Here is a 25,513-nt window from a genome sequence, read left to right as displayed (position 1 = left end):
GGCTAGTATCTGATCTCATAAAATGTGAGGCTGGACTGGGCAGAGAGACTAAGTGTCAGACACCAAGGATGAAGTAAGAAGGGTGCTGTGTCTAGGGACAGGGAGTGGGGAGGAAGGTGGGGATGTTTGCTGAAGGTTTGGGTCTGAGTGAGGATGTCCCTGATGAGGGGTAAGTCAGGAAGCCAAGATCAAATTCATAGACACAGAAAGTAGAACAGGAGTTGCCAGGCGTGGGGCTGGTGGTGGGGGCAAGGATATGGGGAATTACTATTTCATCGGTGTGCAGTTTGAGTTTGGGAAGATAAAATTTCTTCTGGAGTGGGTGGTGGTAATGTTTCTATGATAATGTCAATGTGCTCAATGCCACTAACTGTACAATTAATAACTAAAATATGAAGTTTTATACAATATGTATTTTACCACAATTTGAAAAAATAATCCCCAAGATTGCTTCATAAGAATTTCCAAACAGGGCAGGAAATTATGAGGAGATATTTCTACGCCAACCTCAAGTACCAATACAGGGAAGACACCAGGGGTGTCCTGTGCTGGGGAAAGCCATCTGCAACCAGTGGCTCCCCAAACACCTGTCAAGGCTGAACCTCCATCAGGCCTTCTTCTGCTTCCTGGTCCCACACACCCACCTGGCCACCATGCCCAGCAGCTTCCCACAGAGCCACAGGGTGCCCAGGGTGACCACCAGCAGGAACAAGATGACATCCAGCAGGTACTGCTCATGCCATGGCTGCTGCAAGGCATAGGGCTTGAGGTGTGCTGCACCCCCTGTCTGGAGGATGTGGTCGATCCAGCCCACCAGCCTCTGGGCAGGGGTCAGGGGGTGAGAGCGCCTGATGATGCTGGCAGCCACGGCTGCTGACTTGTACCTGTTGGCAGCGACAGCGTTGGGGTGTTACTCATGTGACCTCAGAAGTCTTAGAGACCTTGTATCAACACACACACACCACACACACATTTCATCCATATGCATAAAAGACTGAGTTTGAAGGAAAAGTGGTTGGCCTGATCTTGTCACAGTCGAAGTTCTAACCGGTCTCACCATGCAAAGATCCAAGCCTAGTGCTAAAATGCTAAACTATACAAAGATGACTAAGCTGTAAGGACAAGTCTCTACCCAAGGACACTTATGCTACAATAAAGGATAAGTATACAGGGATATATGCGATGTGACATACATCCGATTCAGGGTAAATGTCCTCGAGACCCTGATAAGGTATTCAGTCCATCGTGGTTACCACATTCTTGACCTATATTAGAATTTACTTAAGAGAACATGGACCCTTTAACTGACCCACTTAACAGGAATTCATCCCAGCTTACTTTGTGGCAGGCCCTGTGCTAGGCCCTGGGAGCACAGGGGAAACAAGAGACACACCTGGCCATCCAGGGGAGCTTACTCTCTACTAGCTAGTAGAAGGGACACACAATAAATTCAAACAGAATGAAATGGGGTGGTTACTGATCCTGAGAAGTGTGAAGAAGAGAAAATGAGTTATGATTGAAGGGGCTGGGTAAACAGTGCATCTAGGACTGTCACACAAAGACCTCCTGCCTCTCTGAGGAGAGGACATTGGAGATGAGTCCATGTCATGAGGAGCCAGCCCTGTGAAGGGAAGGGAAGGGAAGGGAAGGGAAGGGAAGGGAAGGGAAGGGAAGGGAAGGGAAGGGAAGGGAAGGATGTCTTAGGTAGCATCACTGATAAAGGGCCTCAGACGGAGACAGTGTGGCATGTTGGAGGACAGGATGGTGACCTCCCTAGTGTAATTCTACTATCAGCAGCCCCAAAATATAAGACCTCTCACAGACCCTGTGTAGAGTCAGAGTCCTCAAAACCCTTAAGGTAGAAACTGTTCTTGAACCTAACATCTAACCTAAATTGCCCAGTCTTGCCCTCAGGGGAAACAGGCCAGCCATTAGCATCACACACATATTATTCCATGGAAGTTTGGAAGCTTCAACTTTTATAGCAAAAAAATAAATAAATAAATAAATAAATAAATAAATAAATAAAGCCACACCGTGCTCTTGTATTTGATGTCTTCTTTCAGCCTAAGTAACCACAAACCCAAGTGGCCACAAGAGCTCCATACCTCTTGTCTTCTATGACTTGCTTCATCTTCAGAGCCAACGTCTCTGCCTTGACCTGCTTTAACTGGATAGAGACACCAAACTTTTTGGCTTCTACTCGGATCAGGTTTTCGGCCTGTTCTCCAAAGACAGGAATCCCTATCATGGGCACACCATGTTGGATGGCCTCCATTATGCTATTCATCCCACCATGGGTGACAAAAAGACGGATGTGTGGGTGAGCTGTTGCAAATTGGGAACAGAACAGAAAAGTGCAGGGTGAAAATTTTCAGAATATCTTTGAAAGTATCAAGGGCAGAAAAAAATACAAAGGAATTTAAAGGATGTTGGAGAAAATGGAGTTACTGAGTTAGTTTAGGGCACACTCGAGGATGCATATTCCCCAAGATACAAAATTCTGGCCTTGTCTCTGTACAGAGATTCCTCTCTATCAATCCATCGAAGACTTAGAATCCAGAGACAGTTGCTGAGCATGCTGATGCCAGCATTCTCCTCCATCCATCCATCCCTCCATCCATCTTTATCTTTCTATTCTGTCTCTACCTTTGTTTCTCTTTCTGTCTCTGTCTCTCACTCTCCAGGTCTCTCACTCAATAGGTCTCATGCTTTCTCTTTCATTGTTCCTTCACTTCCCTCTTCTCTGGAGGCTAACACTTCAACTGACATCACATCTCATGTGGTACTCATCAAACTTACACTATACCTGCCTTCTCGTCAATTTCATAAAAACCCTCTAAAGTAGGCAATGATGCTCTACGCCTCTCAATATTTCCAATTCTTGTGTGCTCACCCCACTCTTATTTAGACAAAACTAAAACAAGTGTTGATAATGAAGAGTTCACCTTAAACTGCCTCTCAACAGTGATGTGCATCAGAATCTATTTGTATTTCTCTGAAAATCACAATTCTCTTCCCTACCCCATGCCCTGTGAATATATGTGCAGAGTCCTCTATCTTAAGTTTCCAATATATTTGTGAGCTACAATACTGAGGACTAATCTTTGATGTAGGCAGAGGTTGTGGCACTAGGGGGCTCCAGAAGTGGCACAGAACAATGACAGCAATGGGGTACAAGGAGCTTTCTGCTACTAGAGAATTCAATAGACAAAATAACTGGATAAGGTTAAGAGGTTAGTCAGCTGACACTCGGATATCTTGGCACAGATCAACATCAATAGGTCTCATGCCTTCACTGAAGGGTTGACACCATCAACATCAATTCTTTGAAAGCTTGAGTACATCTTTTGTAGGGTATGAGAATGTACTAAAATGTGTGGGTGTGTGGGTGTCTATAATGGTACATGGCCTAACAAATATTCAAGTGGCCAGGAACAACAGTGGCAACAAGACCCCCAGTACGTGTTCTAAGAGTCCACAAATAGTCTTGGATCATGTCTGGGCAACCTTTGTCTGTGCCAAATATGGTAAAACATCCTAATGACAATATTGTTTCTGGCTGTAGGTATCAGGACTACAATAGAAAGGAAGAAGAAAACATGCCAGTTTTACTCATTTGGGGAGTATAGTCTCATTTCCTAAGAACTCCAGCTAGCTACTCCATTCCTGTCCTCTCAAGATTATCTTTTGCTACCAGATGCCCCTTCCCATGTTGGCAGAGTTGCCCAGTGGAGCCCCAAAGATACATAAATGGAAACATAGAAGTAGATTGGATCTCCTTACCCAAGAGGTCATTCTGGGGAAGCCAGTCCACAATCTTCACATTTGCTGCCAATTTGACATCTTTGGGCCAGTGAGAAGGATTGTACTTCCATATCACCCCTTGAGACAGATGAGCAAAGGCACCATTCATCTCCCTGAGGACTTCCCGGGACTGATAGAGATTCACCATAGAGCCCAGGGCCACAAGGACAAAACCAGAGTCTCCAAACTTGGCAATGAAATTCTCAAATTCCTGGAGAGAGGTAAGAAAGGAAACAAGGTGAACAAAGTTGTTCATGAAAGCCCAGACAGCCTTGGAATCAAAGTCAGCTATTTACAAAATATATCCTCCTCTCCAGTGAGCCTAAGCTCACTGTCTTGAACTGGCTCTCATAGCCCCTGAGATGGCTCACTGCTCTCTGCACTGTGTTCATATCCATTGTGTCTGGCAGCCTTGAGGCCATTTTTCTGAAACCTCAGGACACATCCTACCATACAAAAACACTCAGTAATCTCAAATGAACGTGAAGAGAGCTTTAGTGATCTAGTCACTACCACAATAGCCCACGTTGCCCATAAAGGACTCAAAGCATACTGTGGCACCAACATCTAGATCCAGGACTTGCATGTATAACAATGTTTTATAAAGAGGAAAGTCCACGTGTTGGGAATTTTTCTTCATTGAAAACATGGCCCCAGTACCAAGGTTATCCTCATCCTCATTCTAGGTGTGGGGGCATATATATTGTCATTTAGGAGTGTCCCGATGCCATTCCTAAATGCTAGGATGCTAGTGCCTGGGAGAGTGCCAGTTGCTGTCCTGGCCCAGTACAGGGCAGTAGGGTTTCTAGAAATTTAAGTAGATGATGGGAAAGGGTCTCTATCAGGTGTCTGCCTCATATAAGCTTATTAGCCATCTGTCTGCCTTCTTTGTTGAAAGGTCTGGGAAGGTTTTTGCCTCATTTTTAAATTATTGGTTTTCTTATTGTTAAATTTTAAGAGTTCTTTGCATACTATGTATATTTGTGTGTATAAAGTGTATGCATATTTTAAATAATAGTCTTGAACAAATAGGTCTGTTCCATATACTTGCTCTTGTTCAGTGGCTCCTCTTTTTATTCTCTTGACAGTGTCTTCCCAGAACAGAATTTTTTTTTTAGATTTTTATTTATTGATTTGAGTGAGAGAGAGAGTGTGTACAAGCCGGGGGTGGGAAGTGGGGAGAAGCAGAGGGAGAAACAGGCCTCGGCTACCAGAGAGCCCAAACCAGGGCTCCATCCCAGGACCCTGGGATCATGACCTGATCCGAAGGCAAACACTTGATTGACTGAGCCACACAGATGCCCCACAACAGAATTTTAATTTCAACTTAGCACACTTATCAATCCCTTCTTTCACAGAACATAACGTAGGTTTTACATTTAAAAGGTCTTCACTAGACTCTAGTTCATCTAGATTTTCTCTAATATCATATTCTAAAAGTTTTATACTCTTGGGATCCCTGGGTGGCGCAGCGGTTTGGCGCCTGCCTTTGGCCCAGGGCGCGATCCTGGAGACCCAGGATCGAATCCCACATCGGGCTCCCGGTGCATGGAGCCTGCTTCTCCCTCTGCCTGTGTCTCTGCCTCTCTCTCTCTCTCTGTGACTATCATGAATAAATAAATAAAATCTTTAAAAAAATAAAAAAATAAAAAAAAAATAAAAGTTTTATACTCTTGCATTTTATATTTAGGTCTATGGCCCATTTTTAGCTAATTTGCTTGAAGGGTGTAGGGTCTGAGTCTAATTTATTTTGTATGTGTGCAGATACCCATTTTTCCAGCACCACATTTTCGAAGTCTATGTTTCCTCTCTACTATTATCTTTACTCCTATGTGAAAGATCAGTTTACTAAATTTGTGTGGGTCTATTTTGGGGTTTTCTAGTGTGTTACATTTGCAATCCATCTAATCTTTTGCCAATATCATAACGTCCTGATTACTGTAGCTTTATAGTATGTTTTGAAATTGAAAATGTCAATCCTCCAACTTTATTCTTCATCTTCAATATTGTGTTGGCTCTTCAAGATTTTTGCCTCTTTATGCAAATTTTAGGATCAGTTCATTAATATCTACAATATAATTTGCTGAAATTTTGACTGTGTTTGCAATGAATGCATAGATCAATTTGGAGAGAACTAAAATCTTGACAATATTGAGTCCTCCGATCCATGGACATGAATTTTCTCTTATTTAGTTCTTTTGTTTCTTTCATTAGAGTTTTATAGTTTTTATCATATAAATCTTTATACGTTTTGTGGATTTATTCCCAAGATCACATTTTTGGTGGTGGCTAATGTAAATTGTATAGTGTGTTTAATTTCACATTCCTCCATGCATTGCTACTATATAAGAAAACTATTGATTTTATACATTAAACTTGTATCCTGGACATTGCTATGATTGCTTTCTATTTCAGGAATTTTTATTTTTTTTATTCTTTGGCTTTTTCAGATTTTCAAAATGGACCATCATATCATCTGCAAACAAATTAGTTTTATTGCTTCCTTCTTTTTTTTTTTCTTTTTTTTTTTATTTTTTATTGGTGTTCAATTTACTAACATACAGAATAACCCCCAGTGCCCGTCACCCATTCACTCCCACCCCCCGCCCTCCTCCCCTTCCAACACCCCTAGTTCGTTTCCCAGAGTTAGCAGTCTTTACGTTCTGTCTCCCTTTCTGATATTTCCCACACATTTCTTCCCCCTTCCCTTATATTCCCTTTCACTATTATTATTGCTTCCTTCTTAATCTATATACCTTTTTTCCTTTTTAGTCACATTTCCTTTCCTTGAATATTATCTTTCCTTTATTTCCTTTTTTTTTTCACTTGCCAACATATCATTTATTTACTTAGAACATCCAGAATGAGTCTAAAAGGTGGCAGTGAGGGGACATACTTGCCTTGTATTGATAACTTGTCCTCTCATTTTCTATACAACAACTTTTGATATAGAGAAGTTTTTAATCCTGAGGAAGTCCAATTTATCTATTTTTTCCTTTGTTACTCATCTCAGTGTCATATCTACAAATTCATTGCCAAATAAGTCCATGCAGACTTATCCCTTTCTTTTCTTCTAAATATTTTATGGTTTTTACCTTTTTAATTATACCATTGATCTATTTTGACTTAATTTTGGTATGTGGCATGAAAAATACATTCTTATTCATGTGAATATCCAGTGGGATCAGCAGCATTTGCTGAAGAGACTATTCTTTCCTTTGTTGAATCGTTTTGGCAAAATCCTTGCAAAAATGAATTGGTCAGAGATGTGAGTCATCCAACTGTGTTCTTTTTCATATTACTTTGATTATTCAGGGTCTCTTACATTTCCATATGAATGAAAATTGGCTTTTTCATGTCTATAAAAAGAAAAGGCCATTGAACTGTAGATAAGGATTAGATCAAATCTGTAGATCACTTTGAATAGTATTGCTCTTTTAACAAGATCAAGTATCACCATCCATGGTATGGAGGTGTCTTCCTATTTATTTTGGTCTTCCTGGATTTCTTTCAGCAAATTTGTAGTGTCCAATGTACATGTCTTTCAATTCCTCAGTTTAATTGGATGCTATTGAAATAGTTTTCTTTATCTTATTTTCAGATTGTCCATAGCTGCTGTATGGAAACACAAATCATATTTTCACATTGATATTTTCCCCTGAAACTTTGTTGGGTTAATTTATTAGAACTAGGGATGCCCAGGTGGCTCAGTGGTTGAGCATCTGCCTTCGGCCCAGGGCATGATCCTGGAGACCAGGGATCGAGTCCCACATCAGGCTCCTGCATGGAGCCTGCTTCTCCCTCTGCCTGTGTCTCTGTCCCTCTGTGTGTGTGTGTCTCTCATGAATAAATAAATAAAATCTTTATTTTTTTTATTTTTTTTTTAAATTTTTTTTTTTTATTTATTTATGATAGGCACACAGTGAGAGAGAGAGAGGCAGAGACACAGGCAGAGGGAGAAGCAGGCTCCATGCACCGGGAGCCCGATGTGGGATTCGATCCCGGGTCTCCAGGATCGCGCCCTGGGCCAAAGGCAGGCGCCAAACCGCTGCGCCACCCAGGGATCCCCCCAATAAATAAAATCTTTAAAAAAAATTTATTAGAACTAGTAGTTTCTTTTTGGTATATGAATTCTTTGGGAATTTCTGTATAGAGAATTATGTCATATGAAAATCAAACTATTTCTACATTGTCCATCCCAATTTGGATGCCTTTTCTTTCTTGTTCTTGCCTTCAAAATATATCAAGGGCATAGTTGAAGAGCAGTGATATAAGTGGGCATCTTAGATTACTGATTTTAGGCAACATAATTTCAGTCTATCATAAAGACTACAATGTTAGCTGTGAGTGTTCTATATACTCTTTATCATGTCCAAGAAGTATCTTTATACTCCTAGTTTTGTGTTTTTATCATGAAAAGGGGTGAGTTTTGTCAAATAACCTTTCTGCATATGTTGACATGATGTATTTCTTTTTCCCCTTCATTCTAATAATATGTTGTATTACATTCATTTTGTTATATTAAACCATTTATAAGATATCCTAATATCCTGTAAAAGTTATGAGATAAGCCTATTTTGTGTGATATTAATTATTATATAGCCACCCCTAGATGATTCTTTAGAACTTTCAGATTTAATGCTCTAAAAATGAGCATTAATACAGTTTTGTCAATTCTTCAAAAACATTAGTTTTTTTTCCTCTTCTGCATTGTTTGATTGTCCCCAGCTCAAAGCCTTTAATCTATTGTTTAATCTGGCTCTATTTGACTCCATCCAGCACTACACCATAAGACCCATCCAAGAGGACCACTTAAAATCACTTTGCTGTCTTTTGAAAATTATAAGATTAATGTAAATCTATTATTTAAAATTGAGAAGAGCAGAGCATGATATAACTAGAAGAAGCTCCATGCTCTCATTCCCTAACAGAAACATTAAAAAAGAAAGAAAGAAAGAAAGAAAGAAAGAAAGAAAGAAAGAAAGAAAGAAAGAAAGAAAGAAAGAACTAAAGACAGACTGAACTGCAGGCAAATGTGTAACCAGTCCACCGAAGCCAGAAAATAGTTATGGAAACACTCTCTCACCAGCATCCCTACCCCCAGCATGTGTATATCCACAAGAACAAGTATAAAATTCGACCCTCACCTTAACACCATACAAAAAACTCAACTCAAAATGGATAAAAGATTTAAACATGAAAGCTCTTGAAGGAAAATACATGGAGAAAATTTCATGATATTGGTCTTGGCAATGATTGCAATGATATAGCACAATGCACAAGAAACTAAAATGTCAAATTCAAAGTGAACACCAAAATAAATAATACCTACAAGAACAAAACCAGTTGGGACTCATGAAGCTAGAAAGCTTCTGCACTGCAAAAAGAAATAATCAACAGAGCAACAGACAACCTACAGAATGGAAAATATTTGCAAACTATTCCTGATAAGAGATTAATTTCCAAGATGCATAGGAAAGATGACAACTCAATAGAAAAAAAAAATCTTATACCCACATTAAAAAATAGGCTAAGGACTGGAATAGACATTTATCCAAACACAACATGCAAATGGCAAGCAGATATATGAAAAAATGCTCAACAATACTAGTCATCAGGGAAATGTAAATCAATTATACAATGAAATGTCATTTCATATCTATTAGTATGGTTATTATTAAAAAATATAAGACATGTGTTGAGAATATGGAGAAAGACCAAGCCTTACAACTGTTGTTGGGAATGAAAATGGTGAAGCCACTATGGAAAAAGTATGGAAATTCCCACTGAAATTAAAAATAGAACACCATATCATGGAGCAATCTGATTTCTCTTTCTGTACCCAAAAGATGGAAATTAGGATCCCAAAGAGATGCCTGCATTCCCATATTTATTGAAGCACTATTCACAATACCCAAGATATGTTAACAACCAAAATATCCATTCAAAAGATGAATGGCTAAAGAAATTGTATATATATATATATATATATATATATATATATATATATATATAATGGAATACATTAAAAAGAAAGAAATATTGTAATATGCAAAAACATGGATGAACATTTAGGACATTCCACTGACATAAGCCAGAATGGCAAATACTGCATGAATTAACTTATATGAAGCATCTAAAATAGTCAAATTCATGGAATCTAAAGTGGAAACTGGTTTTCAAGGTTTGTGCCAGGGGTTGGGTGGTGGGGGGCACAGTGATGAGGAAAAAGCGTGGCTACTAGTCCATGAAGGAAGAGTTGTAGGTAAATGAGATGTATAAGATCTAGAGATCTGAAGAACAACATGGTACCTAAGTCAATAATTGCACTATTAAAAATTTGATAAAGGGGTAAGTCTAATATTAAGTGGTTTTACCACATAAAATTTAAAATAGAATATAAAATTAAAAATATATTACTCCCAGTTCCCTTTGGCAGAGGAGTCACCAATTCTGCACTGAAGAGCTCTGCATGGTGTCCATATCATCAGCCGAGAGCTACAGTTTTACTTACTTGTGGCACTGGTTTAACAGGTCTGACCATTAAGCCTCCAACATACACAGTGTTGGGAAGCAAGGGCCGAGCAAATTCAAGGGCAAAGTCAGAGTTAACAAACCACAGCTCTGCTTTCTTTAGAAGATGAGACAAAACTGGCCTAGAGCCTTCTGGAAAATGTTCCTTAATGGTGTTGTCAAACGTAGATTGGATTTGCCATTTCTTCATGGAAAAATCAAAGAGCATCAGAAAATTCTTCACTCTGCCCCAGAAATCCATGGGGTTGGTTAGCCAGGAACGGAATACTGGAATATAAGACACAGGTATTGGTAGCCCAAAGTCCACATTGCCGAACTGGGTGGGAAGAATTGACACAAATGGCTTCCCAAGCTTCTCAGCAATCAGGAAAAAACAGAAGTCAAATGCTTCAACAAATACCAGATCAAAGTTCTCATTTTTAAAGAAATCCATGATATCTCCTCTCCTTAGCAAATCACTGCATCGAATCCCCAGTTGTCCCATTAACTTTACAAAGTTGTCAAATGTTTCTCTGTTTAAAACAAAAGTAATGACAAGTATTCATTGGAGGTGTTAATTTCACAATATGAGGAATATTTGGGGCTCAAAAAAAAATCTCATGTAAGTAAGACCACCTCTAACATCAACCCACCAACTTTACCAATGTCCAATGAATACTCTGCTCTGGTCACTCTACTCTGGTTGTTTCTGCTTCCTAAAATATTCTCACTTCCTCCCCTCCCCTTTCTCTGGCCAATCCATATGCACCCACTAGCAAAGCTAATTTAGGTGTTTCTACATTGAATACATTCTCTGACACTAGCAGATCTCAGAGTTCCATGTCTAGTTGATACAGTCTGTGATGCTCTGTTTAACTTTCATTTGCATACTGACCTTTTATGAGTGACCGTCCTGATTCCTAACCAAACTGTGGAAGTACCTTCATGGCATCAATATTCATGCTGTAGCCCTTTTATTTGAAATTGAGTATATCCTGAATTGGACAGATTGTCTCACACAAGGAACTTTCTGATGATAATATTAGAATCCAACTTCTAAGCTGAACAATGAGAGTTACATCTCCCTACCTGAAAAGATCAACATTTAAAACAAACAAAATAAAAGCCTATTTAGGGCTGATTACTATTTCATGCCAGCTGATTTCACAAAAGTTCATGTTAAAATTTTAACAATATCTATTAAGACTCTTGTCTAGGACACTATCCCAGGAACCATAATCCTTCAGTGTTTCCCTATTAGCGCCCACAAGAAAAATGATCCTTTTTATACAGCATATGAGAAATAGATGAGAATATTCATGACCTGAAGTTACAGGTACAAGTGCTTTGAAGACCCATGGGCCTCCTACTTGAATTAAGGAGGAGAGAATCTAGGCCCAGCAAACCTGGGACCTGCACAACATACCACTATGTCAGCCCACTTAAGGAAGGTCCACAGGTGAGAGCTCATTAGCAATATACAGATGTCTACATGAACTATAGAACCAACTACAAGTGACAACAGATGATTGGCTGAAATTATCCTCTATCATATTTTAAAAGATTTTCATGAAGAATGATTGCTAAGTATTATTGACAAATTCAGGATATTAATTTAAATACAAAGTCCTCTAAAGTTAGAGCATGAATCATACAGAAATTAAGGTAATAAATTGAAAAAATATAGGAAAGCACTGTGTTCAATATATTGCACCAGATTAAACATGTGTGTCAAACCAGTCTTGGCACATGGGTGGCTTAGTTGGTTAAGCACCCAACTCCAAATCTCAGCTAAGGTCTTGATCAGGATTGTAAGTTCAAGCCCCTTGTTGGGCTTCATGCCCAACTTAAAAACAAACAAACAAACAAAAACAGTTTGACATAATAAAGCTGAGGGAGAAGAGGTGAGATATATAATTCAAAAATATATGAGTAACAACATAAGATAAAATAGACAAAGTTTCAAATGAGTACTGTAGATCACATCTCTTACAGATGAGAGAATTTGGTCTTCTAGTTTGACTAAGGAACAGGGCTTTATTGAAAAAAAGCTAGATTTTAGGGGCCCCTAGTAGCAAATGGAATTTATTTTTTTAGGATTTTATTTATTTATTTGAGAGAGAGAGAGAGAGAAAACACATGGGGGAAGGGACAGAGGGACAAACAGACTCCCTCCTGAGCTTGGAGCTCAACACGGGGGCTTGCAGGTAGGTATGATCCCAGAATTCTGAGATCAAGACCAAATTCAGATCAAGCCATAGTCAGACACTTAACAACTGAGCCCAAAAGGCACCTTGCAGATAGAATTTCTAAGGAAAGAAGGAGGATGGGCATTAGGCCAGTGTATTAACCAAGCAAGAGATGAATTTGTGTCTTTATGCTCAACGTCAAAGATGAAGAACTTCCTATGTATCTCAGATAATGACAAAATCCCTCAGATTACTCTCTGATTGTATATCATCAAACTATTTGAGTTTTTAAAATTAGTTTAAAATATAGTGGTTCAAGGTATTAAAAAATCAATATTCCTAAGCATCTTTCTATTCTTGAATTTATGTGAGGAAACGGGAGGAAAAATCAGTGTGATGTGGTGGTTCTCATTGTTTACCAACTATGAGAAATTAAGTTGCCTGTCCCACCTTCTGTGTTATGGAGAATATATATGCAAACACTGTCAGTGAATGTTGCCGGGAAGATCCAGAGGAACAGTCCTCCTCACTATACAGAAATACATTCATGCTTTCAGTGGGAGAGCAGCAATAAACACAGATTGAATGATTGGTAGTGCAAAAGTCATCTACTCATTTTTCCATCCATCCATTCCTCTTAGACTCACACCAAGTATCCGTGCATCCAACCATTCGTTTATATCACTAAAATGGCAATGCATTCACTCACAGAATAAAAGAAATTACCTGCCATGCAGAGCTTCTGTCACAAAGAAATCAAAACATTTCTTAAATTCCTTTCTATGATCTTCAGGTGGAAGCCAACTTAGAACCTCGTATGAAATTTCATTCTTTTCTAAAAACAAAACAATAAAAAAATAAAACACCAATAGAGAAATGTGTAATTATACTACACAACCTGAATTAACATTGGCATGATGATATCACGGTTTGCTTATTCCAAGGATTGGATATACACTCGATATTTGCTTTTTGAACTTTGGTTTGGTTTTTCTGCTTTCTCATTTCTTCAGTCATGCAACCTGCTAAACTTTATTGAGAACCATATAAAGATATAGTCACTTTTATTCATTTTAATGTAGTAGATTATTCTATTTAAAGTTTCTACTATTCACCATTCTATAGGTGAGAAAGAAGTACCAGATAATTTGTCAAGAGTGCACATTTAGTGAATGGTATACTTTGTATTTCAATGTAGATCTTATTTTACCCTAGATCTCCAGTCATTTCTCATTTAGAAAAAGAAATAATTTTCACTAAAATTAAAAGTGATACATGCACAGGTTTCTCAATTAGCCAAAAAAAAAAAAAAAAAAAAAACAAGGCCTAAATTAAAAATAGCAGTCCTCTGCAACCCTACTTCACATCCTGGCCTCTCCCCCATGTGTAATAAAAAGTCTGATACCATTTTTGAAGTTGAACTGATGACAGCTTTCAAGCTACGTCTCCCCCTTAACCTTCTGTGACATATCTTGGCAAACAGAGAAGAAAGCCTCAACATGCCATCTCTTGTGGGAGCAAGAGTTTCAAGCCAAGCAAGCCAGACCCAGGTAGGGGAATCCTTACCTATCCCACTTACAAGCTTCTATAATTGGCATTTGGGGACAAAAAGTATGGGTTTAGCCTTTCAGTGGCCCTGGGTCATGTGTCTCACACAAATCCCTCTTCTATATCGGCTTGGATTGTGCTTCTGGATCTCAGCATGAGCTGTGATTGACACTAGGCTAGGTAGAGTCTGTGACCAATGGTTGTGTGTCTCTAGGACTGCCCCCATTATAGACAGTGCTCTGGGCAAGACTGATTCCAGTTTACAAGCCCACAGAATGTTTGAAGAATGGTAGTCAGCATGTCACAGGATGAGATTCACACTCATAACAGTAGGAGGTGCACTAGAACCCCAGAAAATTCCTCTGCTACTGCTGCTGATTACAACTCTGAAGCTAAAAGAAAACCTTGACTAACGTTGTAGTAGGGTAAAACACTGATGACATGCCCATGGAGTTAATTCAAGGAGTTCATTCAAACTCAGGTTAATTTCACATCTCTCAAAATTACCACCAGTGTGGCCTCAAGACTCGATATGATTTGGGACATTCCGAAGAAGAAACTTACAAATATGTGTAGATTAGAATGGACAACCTCTCCCAAAACACATCTAAGGGCAGCCAAAATAAAGAGGAAAGAGAGGGGCACGGCAGGGTGAGAGAGTCAGGAAAGAAGTTAAAACAGAGTTCTTAGTTTTGATTCACATGGAATATAACGTTACTTTTTAAAAAACTTTATAACAGAAGAATGGCCCATTGGCTTTTGTGACTCTAGACCAGAGCTTCTAAATACTTTTAACATCAGATGCGATGAACCACTAATTGTCTTCATCAATGCTGGGGCAAGAATAACAGATATATGAGTGGAGTCCACCAAATTTATCCTGAAAATTTCAGTAGTCTTAGGAGTCAAAAATATTAGTTGGAGGGCAGATATTTATGTTCTATCTTAACTACTGGTATTAAATATCCAATAGTCATTACAGCAATATATTTACATTACCTCCTAGTGGCTATGGTTGCTCTTGATAGGTAACAAGTAAAAAAATTAACATAAAATCAAAGTTTCAGCATTTACAAGCTGATGAGCTTGTCAAAATAGGACCCTTTGATCTGACCCACATATTAAAACTGTTAATGCAACTTACAGATAGTGTCTTTAAGGATTAAATCCCACTTTAAAGGATCTATTAAGCAAAGGAGTGATTAGCTCCCCTGGTTTTCCACTTAATGGCCTAGTTTAGACTATCTTAAACCAGCAAAGAAGTAATAATACCTTGCAGTGGATGACTACAACATTATGGACATGACCTGTCATACTAAGCACCCCCATTTCTAATGTTATGCAAATTTCTGACTATATCTCATTACTAATAGTTAATTTGCAAGGGTGGATTTAGTAATATATTCTGTTTAATTCCTATTTCAACAAGCTCTCAGCTGCAGTGTCTCTTCACCTTCATCTTGGAAGGATACAGATCACTTGTAACTGGCTTCCCATGGACTACCTCAATAGCCCTGCACACAAGCCTTGCCAGCAAGATCTTAACCACCTCAACTTTATCCAGAGAAGCACATGTATGACACTGCATTGAGGACAACCTCTTTTTGCAGGGACTCATTGAGCACACTCATTCAGGACACAAACATTCACATAGGAACTCACAAGAGGGATGTGCTGCTCCCCTACACAAAGCACAAGTATGGCACGTCAGCTGAATTGCTGGGAACAATTACTTGTCAGTTGAAGATCTTTCCATCCCTGATGACCATCAAGAAACAACTATACCAGTTCCACTTCCAGCATGAGTGTATAAGCTTTCCTAGCCATCATGCATTCAAATAGAAACTAGTGAAAATTTTCTTTTATAAACACACATATTAACTATATATATTTTTTCTGAAAATGCATTAAGAAAACAAATACAAAAATAAAAAACACAAAATAAAATATGATACAATTATACATATTGTATACAAGAGACTCACTGTAGATCCAAAGACACAGACATACAGGAAGGGAAATGATGGAAAACGATATTCCAATCAAGTATTAAGCAAAAGAAAGCAGATGAGCAAATATCAATCACAAAAGTCTTCAAATCAAATAAGATTTCAAGATACAAAGAAGGAAAGTATATATTAATAAAGGTTCAATACAGCAAGAAGATATAACTATTATAAAGATATATGCACCCAATGAGAAACCATCAAAGTAACTAAAGCAATAGAAGAAGAATACAGGAAGAAACAGTCAGTTCTATAATAATCATTGGACATTTCAACATCCACTTTGAATAATGGATAGAAAAGCCAGAAAGAAAGAAGATCAGTAAGGAAGTAGAAGACTTACACACATTGATCCACTAGATAGAACACTAGATATAACAGACTTCTTCTGAACACTCTACTCAACAACGACACACACATTCCTCTCAAGGGTACATGGGACATTTTCCAGCAGAGACCATATGCTCAGCCACAAATAAGTCTCAATACATTTTAAAACATACTTACCACAGGGTATCTGACCCCACCAGGAGGAAGATAGAAATTCACAACAGAAGGAAAACCAGAAAATTCACAAATTATGGAAATTAAACAATACCCTTTTAAATAACTCATGTATCAAAAACAGATCACAAGGCAAATCATAAAACACTTAGAGACAAATAAAAATGAGTACACAACATACCAAACTTTTATGGGATGTACCCAAAACAGGACTTAGAAGGAAATGTACAGTTTTTAATGCCTATATTAAAAAAGAAAATTATCAAATCAGTAACTTATTCTGCAACCTTAAGACGCTGGGGAAGAAAGTGTACTAGACCTAAGATGGAAGGTAGAATTAACAAAGATTAGGGAGGAAATTAATAAAATTGGAAATAGAAAGCCAATAGAAATCAATGAAAACAGAGACAGTTCTTTGAAATAATCAAGAAACTTTACAAACAATAAAGAGATGAACTACTAGGAACAGAAATGAAAGAAGGAACACTACTGATGACCACACAGAAATGAAAAGGACTGTAGGAGAATTCTATGATCTCTAGAGAGCAATAAACTAGAACAGATGATATGGACAGAAACTAGCAAAGTTAACTTAAAAAGAAAAACACATTCTAAAGAGATCTATAAAGAGGAAAATTTGTTCCATTTTGGTAAAGAAATAAGAATCTCTCACCATACAGATATCCAAAATATAAATGAAGGTTACACATGTCTCCACGCACTAAAGGCAAGTACACAGTCTCAAGCAAGACTGCCCTTATCTTCTACAGATTTTCGGACATTATTGATCATAATCAAGGAGCTAATTCACTTCTCTAAATGCACAATGCTGGTCTTCTGAACAAGACATTCAGAGAAACATTCAACTCCCTCACCAGCCTCAGGCAGCAGGTCTCATAAATGCCATAATGACTTACTTATACAAGTTCAAACTGAAGGGACACCTGGGTGGCTCAGCAGTTGGGCACCTGCCTTTGGCCTAGGTCTTGATCCTGGAGTCCCAGGATCGAGTTCCACATTGGGCTCCCGGGGAGCCTGCTTCTCCCTCTGCCTGTGTCTCTGCCTCTCTCTTTCAGTTTGTGTGTCTCATGAATAAATAAAATAAAGATCTTTAATTTAAAAAAAAATTCGAACTGAAATATGTGAAAGATAGAATGGTCTGGTCATCAGTCAAACATGAAAGGAAGCAGCCATTCCAGCCCCACCAATGAGCACCATAAAAGCCCACGCATACTCTCCTTTTCCTGCTCTCTCAATGCATTTTTGGACCAGTTTGGAAGTTGCCTTACTTTCCGCCATGAAGCCTGATTATGTCATTAATAAACTGTTGTGTTTTCTTAAAGATTTTATTTTGAGGTAATCTCTACACCCAAAGTGGGGCTGAAACCCACAATACCAAGATGGAGAGTTGTGTGCTATACTGAACGAGCCAGCCAGGTGCCCCTAAAATAAAGCATTTTAAAACCTTTGGTGTGCATGTAAGGATCCAAGTCTCAACATCCGAACCTAACTTTGGGGTTAGGAGAGAAAGCCTGTATCTCTGAGTGGCTAAAACAATTTAGGGAGAAACAATATTAATTTCTAGCCAAACCCTTCCAGAAAATTGAAAGAGGAACACTACCTAAGTATTCCATTAGGAAAGTATTGCACTGATAAACATTGCCAGAAAAAAAAAAAAAAAAAAAACAAAGAAAAGAAAATCCCAAGAAAATCACATAATGATGACTTACATGGACACAGGTGTAAAATTTTAAACCAGTTCACATTCCCACCAACAGTGCAGGAGGGTTCCCTTTTCTCCACATCCCCTCCAACATTTGTGGTTTCCTGCCTTGTTAATTTTCCCCATTTTCACTGGTGTGAGGTGGTATCTCACTGTGGTTTTGATTTGTATTTCCCTGATGGCAAGTGATGCAGAGCATTTTCTTTTTTTTTTTAATAATAAAATTTATTTTTTATTGGTGTTCAATTTGCCAACATACAGAATAACACCCAGTGCTCATCCCGTCAAGTGCTCCCCTCAGTGCCCGTCACCCATTCACTCCCACCCCCGCCCTCCTCCCCTTCCACCACCCTTAGTTCGTTTCTCAGAGTTAGGAGTCTTTATGTTCTGTCTCCCTTTCTGATATTTCCCACACATTTCTTCTCCCTTCCCTTTCACTATTATTTATATTCCCCAAATGAATGAGAACATATAATGTTTGTCCTTCTCCGACTGACTTACTTCACTCAGCATAATACCCTCCAGTTCCATCCACATTGAAGCAAATGGTGGGTATTTGTCATTTCTAATGGCTGAGGAATATTCCATTGTATACATAAACCACATCTTTATCCATTCATCTTTCGATGGACACCGAGGCTCCTTCCACAGTTTGGCTATTGTGGACATTGCTGCTAGAAACATCGGGGTGCAGGTGTCCTGGCGTTTTATTGCATCTGTATCTTTGGGGTAAATCCCCAACAGTGCCAATGTTACCCAGGGCAATTTACACGTTTAATGCAATCCCTATCAAAACACCATGGACTTTCTTCAGAGAGTAGAACAAATTATTTTAAGATTTGTGTGGAATCAGAAAAGACCCCGAATAGCCAGGGGAATTTTAGAAAGAAAACCATATCTGAGGGCATCACAATGCCAGATTTCAGGTTGTACTACAAAGCTGTGGTCATCAAGACAGTGTGGTACGGGCACAAAAACAGACACATAGATCAGTGGAACAGAATAGAGAATCCAGAAGTGGACCCTGAACTTTATGGTCAACTAATATTCGATAAAGGAGGAAAGACTATGAAAGAGCATTTTCTCATGTGCATGTTGGCCATGTCTATGTCTTCCTCTGTGAGATTTCTGTTCATGTCTTTTGCCCATTTCATGATTGGATTGTTTGTTTCTTTGGTGTTGAGTTTAATAAATTCTTTATAGATCTTGGAGACTAGCCCTTTATCTGATATGTCATTTGCAAATATCTTCTCCCATTTTGTAGGTTGTCTTTGAGTTTTGTTGACTGTATCCTTTGCTGTGCAAAAGCTTCTTATCTTGATGAAGTCCCAATAGTTCATTTTTGCTTTTGTTTCTTTGGTGCAGCCACTCTGGAAAACTGTGTGGAGGTTCCTCAAAGAGTTAAAAATAGACCTGCCCTACGACTCAGCAATTGCACTCCTGGGGATTTACCCCAAAGATACAGATGCAATGAAACGCCGGGACACCTGCACCCCGATGTTTCTAGCAGCAATGTCCACAATAGCCAAACTGTGGAAGGAGCCTCGGTGTCCATAGATAGATGAATGGATAAAGAAGATGTGGTTTATGTATACAATGGAATGTTCCTCAGCCATTAGAAATCACAAGTACCCACCATTTGCTTCAATGTGGATGGAACTGGAGGGTATTATGCTGAGTGAAATAAGTCAATCAGAGAAGGACAAACATTATATGTTCTCATTCATTTGGGGAATATAAATAGTGAAAGAGAATAGAAGGGAAGGGAGAAGAAATGGGTAGGAAATATCAGAAAGGGAGATAGAACATGAAGACTCCTAACTCTGGGAAATGAACTAGGGGTGGTGGAAGGGGAGGAGGGCAGGGGGTGGGGGTGAATGGGTGATGGGCACTGAGGGGGGCACTTGACAGGATGAGCACTGGTTGTTATTCTGTATGTTGGCAAATTGAACCCCAATAAAAAATAAATTTATTATTAAAAAAATTTTAAACCAAAATTTAAGCAAATTAAATCTAAAATTACATAAAAGGGAAAATACATCTTGACAAAGTGGAATTGTTCCTAGAACACAAAGATAGTTTAATATTTGAAAACCAATTAGTGACTTTCATTATTTTGACATAATCGGCATATGTATTTGTCCAAATATATCAACCTATATATTTTAATATATGCAGTATATCATATGCCAATATTACTTAAATGCAATGGTTTAAATAATGAAGATAGGGAACTTCAGTGTGTGGTCACAAGAAGGTGACAGGACATACTGAAATTCCTACTTTAAGTAACTAAATAAAACCAGACCAAATACATGTTGAAATGGTTTTTAGACATTGGATACCAGGTGGCACAGGACATTCATGGGTGGCTGGAGAAAATATCCAAGATACAGCTCATGGAGGAGGTTCCCAGACCTGGACTGGCCTTCTCCCTCTCCCTCAGTGGAACACTTCAGATTTGGGGGAGGACATGGCAGCTAGCATTCACGGAGCACAATACCAGGATACCACAAGGGAGCCATCGGGAGACAAAGCTCTCAGGCTTGGAGTCTTCCTGAGAACAGTCAAACATGTGATGAAATTACCCAAACCCCATAAAGAATAAACAGAGCAATGCCCAGGGGTTCTACAGAGCTTCTTTTCAAGCCAGTACGCAGCTTGACAGTTAATGAAGATATAAAGGAAAGCTCCCCAATCAGCTGGATAAAGGTGCATTTTGATCTAACTCCTGTAACTTTGTCTCAATTGGCTCTAAAATTCAGAGGCAAAGGTGGTTATAATTTATTAAGCTCTATAAACCCCAGCTATAAGAAATCGACCCCACCTTGATAACAGCAGACTAATATAGTAGGCTTCTCTTTTCTTTTCTTTTCTTTTCTTTTCTTTTCTTTTCTTTTCTTTTCTTTTCTTTTCTTTTCTTTTCTTTCTTTTTAACTCGCAATGCTAAGGTGAGCAATACTAGATAGATAAACTGAGGAGCCCTGAATCCAATCAAAAACTCAATTGCACGATGGGGCTTCCTTACATAAGCTTCTGAGCTGCTCTTCTACCTCCACACCCAAAGAAAGCAGAACTAACTGGCTGAAAGAGGGAGAACTCTCTAGTCAAAATAATGTTCCTCTAGGCAAAACTTTGCTTCAGTGTTTGTAGGCAAGCCCCTGAGAATCAATGATGTAACTGCACACATCCCCAAAATAAAGACCTGTCACTTGGGGAGTGTCTACCTGGTAGACGGAAGGTACAGCAAGTTCTCTTAGGAAAAGGAAGAGTCAGACCTGCAGACAATTCAGTCCTCTGTAGGGCGGCCTCTTGTGATTTCAGTTATTGATTGAAATAAACTTACACCTCAGCACTAGCACCTGAAGTTACGTCATTATTTCTGAAGTCATTTATTCATTAAAGTTGTAAATAAAAACCCTATAGGGAAGTTATACAAGCAGGTAGTTGATGCAGGCTCAAAAGTTTCAATAGTGAGTATTGAACCAGGTCAACTAAAATAATCCAATCACGTGTTTCCTTATTTGCAGACCTCTACCAAAGTCTACTGCTGAAGAGAAAGATAAATAATCCATTTCAAAACCTCAGAAATTTCCAGTGAATCGTAAATATTGCAAGAAACTCTGGACTATTAAAACTTGGAACCAAGAATAAAACAAAGGGGAATCCATGGGCTTCCCATGGTTTCTAGTTTCAGTGTGGGTGGATGTGTTAAAGTGGTAGAGGGTCTAAAGCTTTCAGCAGTTCCTCAATCCACGAGAACCATCAAAATGAAATGATCATGGACTACAATTACCATGGTTGGCAGTCAAGGCAAATACACAATCAGACTGACAATCAAGGCAGATACAAAGGGATATGCGTAGAAAGGATATCCAGAGAACGATGTAGAGCCGGGTCTAGAAGGTGATTAAACAGGAACAGAGCCTGAAGTTCATCTTAGAATTTCATAATTGCTCAGACTTGTTTTTCATCAAAGGTGATGAATTTGGAGATTTTTTTAAATTAAAGCTTCAGTATTTCTCAATGAGGAACCCAGAACTTAAAGTTCTAGATCCACCTGCTCTATTATTAACCCGCTGTGTGAACATGAACAAATCTTTTGAGTTCTCTGGTCCTCTGATTGCTTGCCTGTCAACAGAGAAGACTCAACAAGATTGAAGAGCTTAATCTTCGCTGCAATATTCTTGGATTCAGTGACTCAAGAACTTCTAACATCACTATGCACAAGTCATGGGCAGCCAATGATGTCTCAAGAATATATGATCAACTCATTGATAGATTCTGATCCTAGGACATGACTAAAAGATATTCTTGTAAAGCTTCCTTAAAGTTCAGGTCTCATAACAGGAGTAGAAAGTAATCTAGAAACAGGAAGCGCAGCTCTTCTTATGTAACAGAAGCTACAAAGATGGTTGAAGACTTCTCTTCAAAACATATTAAAGCCACACCACACAGTAGTAGTTATCAAAATGATTAATAATGATGTATGGAGGCTTGCCTGAGATGAAATGACACCTAGCTAAGGGGGTAAAACATGGAGTTATGGAATGTGGAAGTTCTGGAGGCCAGGCCTCCAGAGCCTAATATGATATCCAGCAGGTAACATAAGCATACATGCACACATATTTCCCCTTCTTTCAATATAGTTAGATTCAAAAAGATTTTGTGCTAAGCAGTGCTATACAAAAGACACTGTCTCTCTGGGATAGAAGAATTTGATGATTAACAAAAAATAAATAAATAAACAAACAAGAAATCAAAAACCCACCTGGGATAAAAAATTCTTCTCCATAAAGAAGCATGGTGACATTATGACCATGATCTTGAAGAATCTGAGATACCTGGTCCATCAGCAGATAATGGCTTCCACCTAGGAACAATACAAAATTTCATTTTTGTAGGGATGAGAACAGAGGGTCTGAAATTGATGTGGGGGAAGGAGAAATCCAAGGTAAGGGGGCAGAGACAGCCAAGAATCCTACAGTGTCTTCATAAATCTTAACCTGTGGAAGTCATCCATCAGTATTTCCTTTAGTGACTGATAGTCTCTAAGTCAGTGTGAAGAGCTTCTCTTCTTAGGCCTTAGGAGTTCCTGATCCTAAGTACATGCTGATTGCAGCCAGCACTTATGGAGACACAGTAGAAATTAGGCACAGTACCGTGTTTGGGAGGGGGAAGGGTTCCTACTGACAATTGGTCAGAGCTTCTTATGGGAAATTTCCCTTAAGAAATTTATGTTACAGTCAGACCAAGAAATGGGAAACTTGAGTATTGGTGGAAGAAATAGCCATTGTAGCAGAAGGAGGTACACCCACCATTTAGAATCCAAATCTTTGAAATTCAAATATATTTGGCAGGATGTTTCCAGTTGGAGCTGGAAAATTGCTGAACATCAGATTAAGGCATTCAGGATAACTGTGTGCCCTAAGATGGACCTGCAGGACCCTGCACATGATAGGTTTGGAGATCACCCTTCCTAAGATTCCTGAGATTCTATGAAAGAGAAGTTTGATCCTCTGAGGAGGTACAGGTTCTATCACTGCAAAGACTGTGTAAGACATCAGCCATCACGCGGATTGTGTTGAGTATGTGGATCTCAGCAGCAGAGAAAGTCAGATCCAGGGGAAAGGAATAGAATTTGCCCACATTGGAAAGTGGGGGTTGTTTGGAAGATAAAGGCCTCTTGATGATTGGGTCAGCAGAGAAGGTTGTAGGACTATAGCAGTGGTGTGGAAACTACTGGAGTTTTTTATAACTATACCTGTGCTGAGTGAGGCAACACAGGTTATAGAAAACACAAACCTGTACCTCCTGAGACTGCTTCTCTGGCTCACATCGAATCCTTGGAAGAAATGGATAAAAGAGAGAAGCCCTCCTGCAGAGGCCACCATTCCTGAGGGTCTTGGTGAGCCCAATACCTTCTGGGACAGAGGCAGGGCCTCTGGCACCTCCAAACCACACCAGCTCCATCTCAGAGACCAGAGGACCTGTGCTTTCGGGAGGTGGGGAAACATTTTTTTCTGCTGCCTCTATCATTAAAAAACAGATTTAAAATGGAAAACAGGGTTTTTAAAATAGTGATTTTTAGGAATCCCCACTGTAAAGAGTAGAGTTTGGGGAAGAGGACAGGTTTGAGGTAAGAAAACAGTAAAGTTGGGGTGTGTCCATGAGGGAGGTCTTGTGGGCTCTGGCAAAAGGCCCCTTATTCCCTTGAACCTCAGTGTCCCTGTCAGGAAATAAAATCAGGTGACCCAATTAGATGATCTTTGTGGTTTCTTCCAGTTCTCAGATCCCCAGATTCTTGGGGCTCTAACAGTAATCAGGGGAGTTTCTTATCCTTTCATGATGAATCCAGAAGTCTTGGGAAAGCTCCATCCTGTGATGCCTCCTATCCTGCTAAGTGTTCCTGTTCCCTTCTGCTCCCTTTGAGGCAAAAGTAAAGGTAATAAAACTCAGTTGACAGAATTAATGCTTCACTGTCCTTCAAAACCTTCCAGCAGCAAGGACAAGAGAGAGGGGCCGCCTCCTGTGCCCCATCGTTTCTCCAGGTGTCCCATTAGACACATCTCACTTTGTGCTGCTGCCCCCAGGAACCCCCATCCTTGGCCTCCAGGAGCCCAAAACTGACCTCAGCTTCCACTGTCTACTACCATCTACTCTGCACTCCCCCAGATTTTTAGGGTGTGCCTCCAAAAATCCCATCCTTCCCTGGAGTAGATGGCTTAAGGTCTCCAGGCTAGCACTGGATCTAAATTCTGGCCCCAGCTATGCGCCATGGGAAGCACCTCAAAGCAGATAAAAAGAGAGGAAAGGAAACCACTGTTTTCTCCAGAACTGACTCCCCCAGCCCAGCAGTGGGGACCCCTCTCTGTGACACAGGCCTGCCCACCTCTCCCTCCACGGGCCTGGGACACAATCCAGTCTGAAAGCCCACAGGGTTTCATGACCCCAGGGTGTGTGCTTGAGCCCCGCACTGGTGCCCGGGATGCAGCTGTCTCTGATTTTCCCTCCAAGCACTCACCCAGTGAGGATGTGGTCAGGATTTTGGCGGCCTCTGAGAGCAGGAACCCAGGCAGGAGGAGGCAGGCTAGCAGCAGCGTTCCCTTCCCCGCCATGCTCGGTCCGTACTAGCTGCGGAGTCCAGCCCTGTGCCCAGAGCCCTGAGCCCTGAGGCCTTCACAGTGACCTGTGAGCTCTGGGAACACGTGTGCACTCGCAGC

The 25,513-nt window shown here is 39.6% G+C and overlaps 1 protein-coding gene across 1 annotated transcript; it reads right to left on the bottom strand.

The window, feature by feature from the left end:
- Positions 1 to 393: 393 nt before the first annotated feature.
- LOC140632656 (UDP-glucuronosyltransferase 3A2-like) lies at positions 394 to 25,513 on the bottom strand. The gene is made up of 7 exons (XM_072824900.1): positions 25,315 to 25,513; positions 23,062 to 23,163; positions 13,236 to 13,344; positions 10,322 to 10,853; positions 3,787 to 4,018; positions 2,109 to 2,328; positions 394 to 884 (listed from the first exon to the last, which is right to left on the bottom strand). The coding sequence occupies exons 1-7, from the start codon at positions 25,406 to 25,408 to the stop codon at positions 608 to 610; spliced, it is 1,566 nt and encodes a 521-aa protein (XP_072681001.1). The 5' UTR covers positions 25,409 to 25,513; the 3' UTR covers positions 394 to 607.

Source organism: Canis lupus, chromosome 4, assembly GCF_048164855.1.
Source record: "Canis lupus baileyi chromosome 4, mCanLup2.hap1, whole genome shotgun sequence".
NCBI classification, from domain to species: Eukaryota; Metazoa; Chordata; class Mammalia; order Carnivora; family Canidae; genus Canis; species Canis lupus.
Note: the sequence above shows the minus strand (reverse complement) of the source record. Positions and strands in the feature narration are given on the sequence as shown.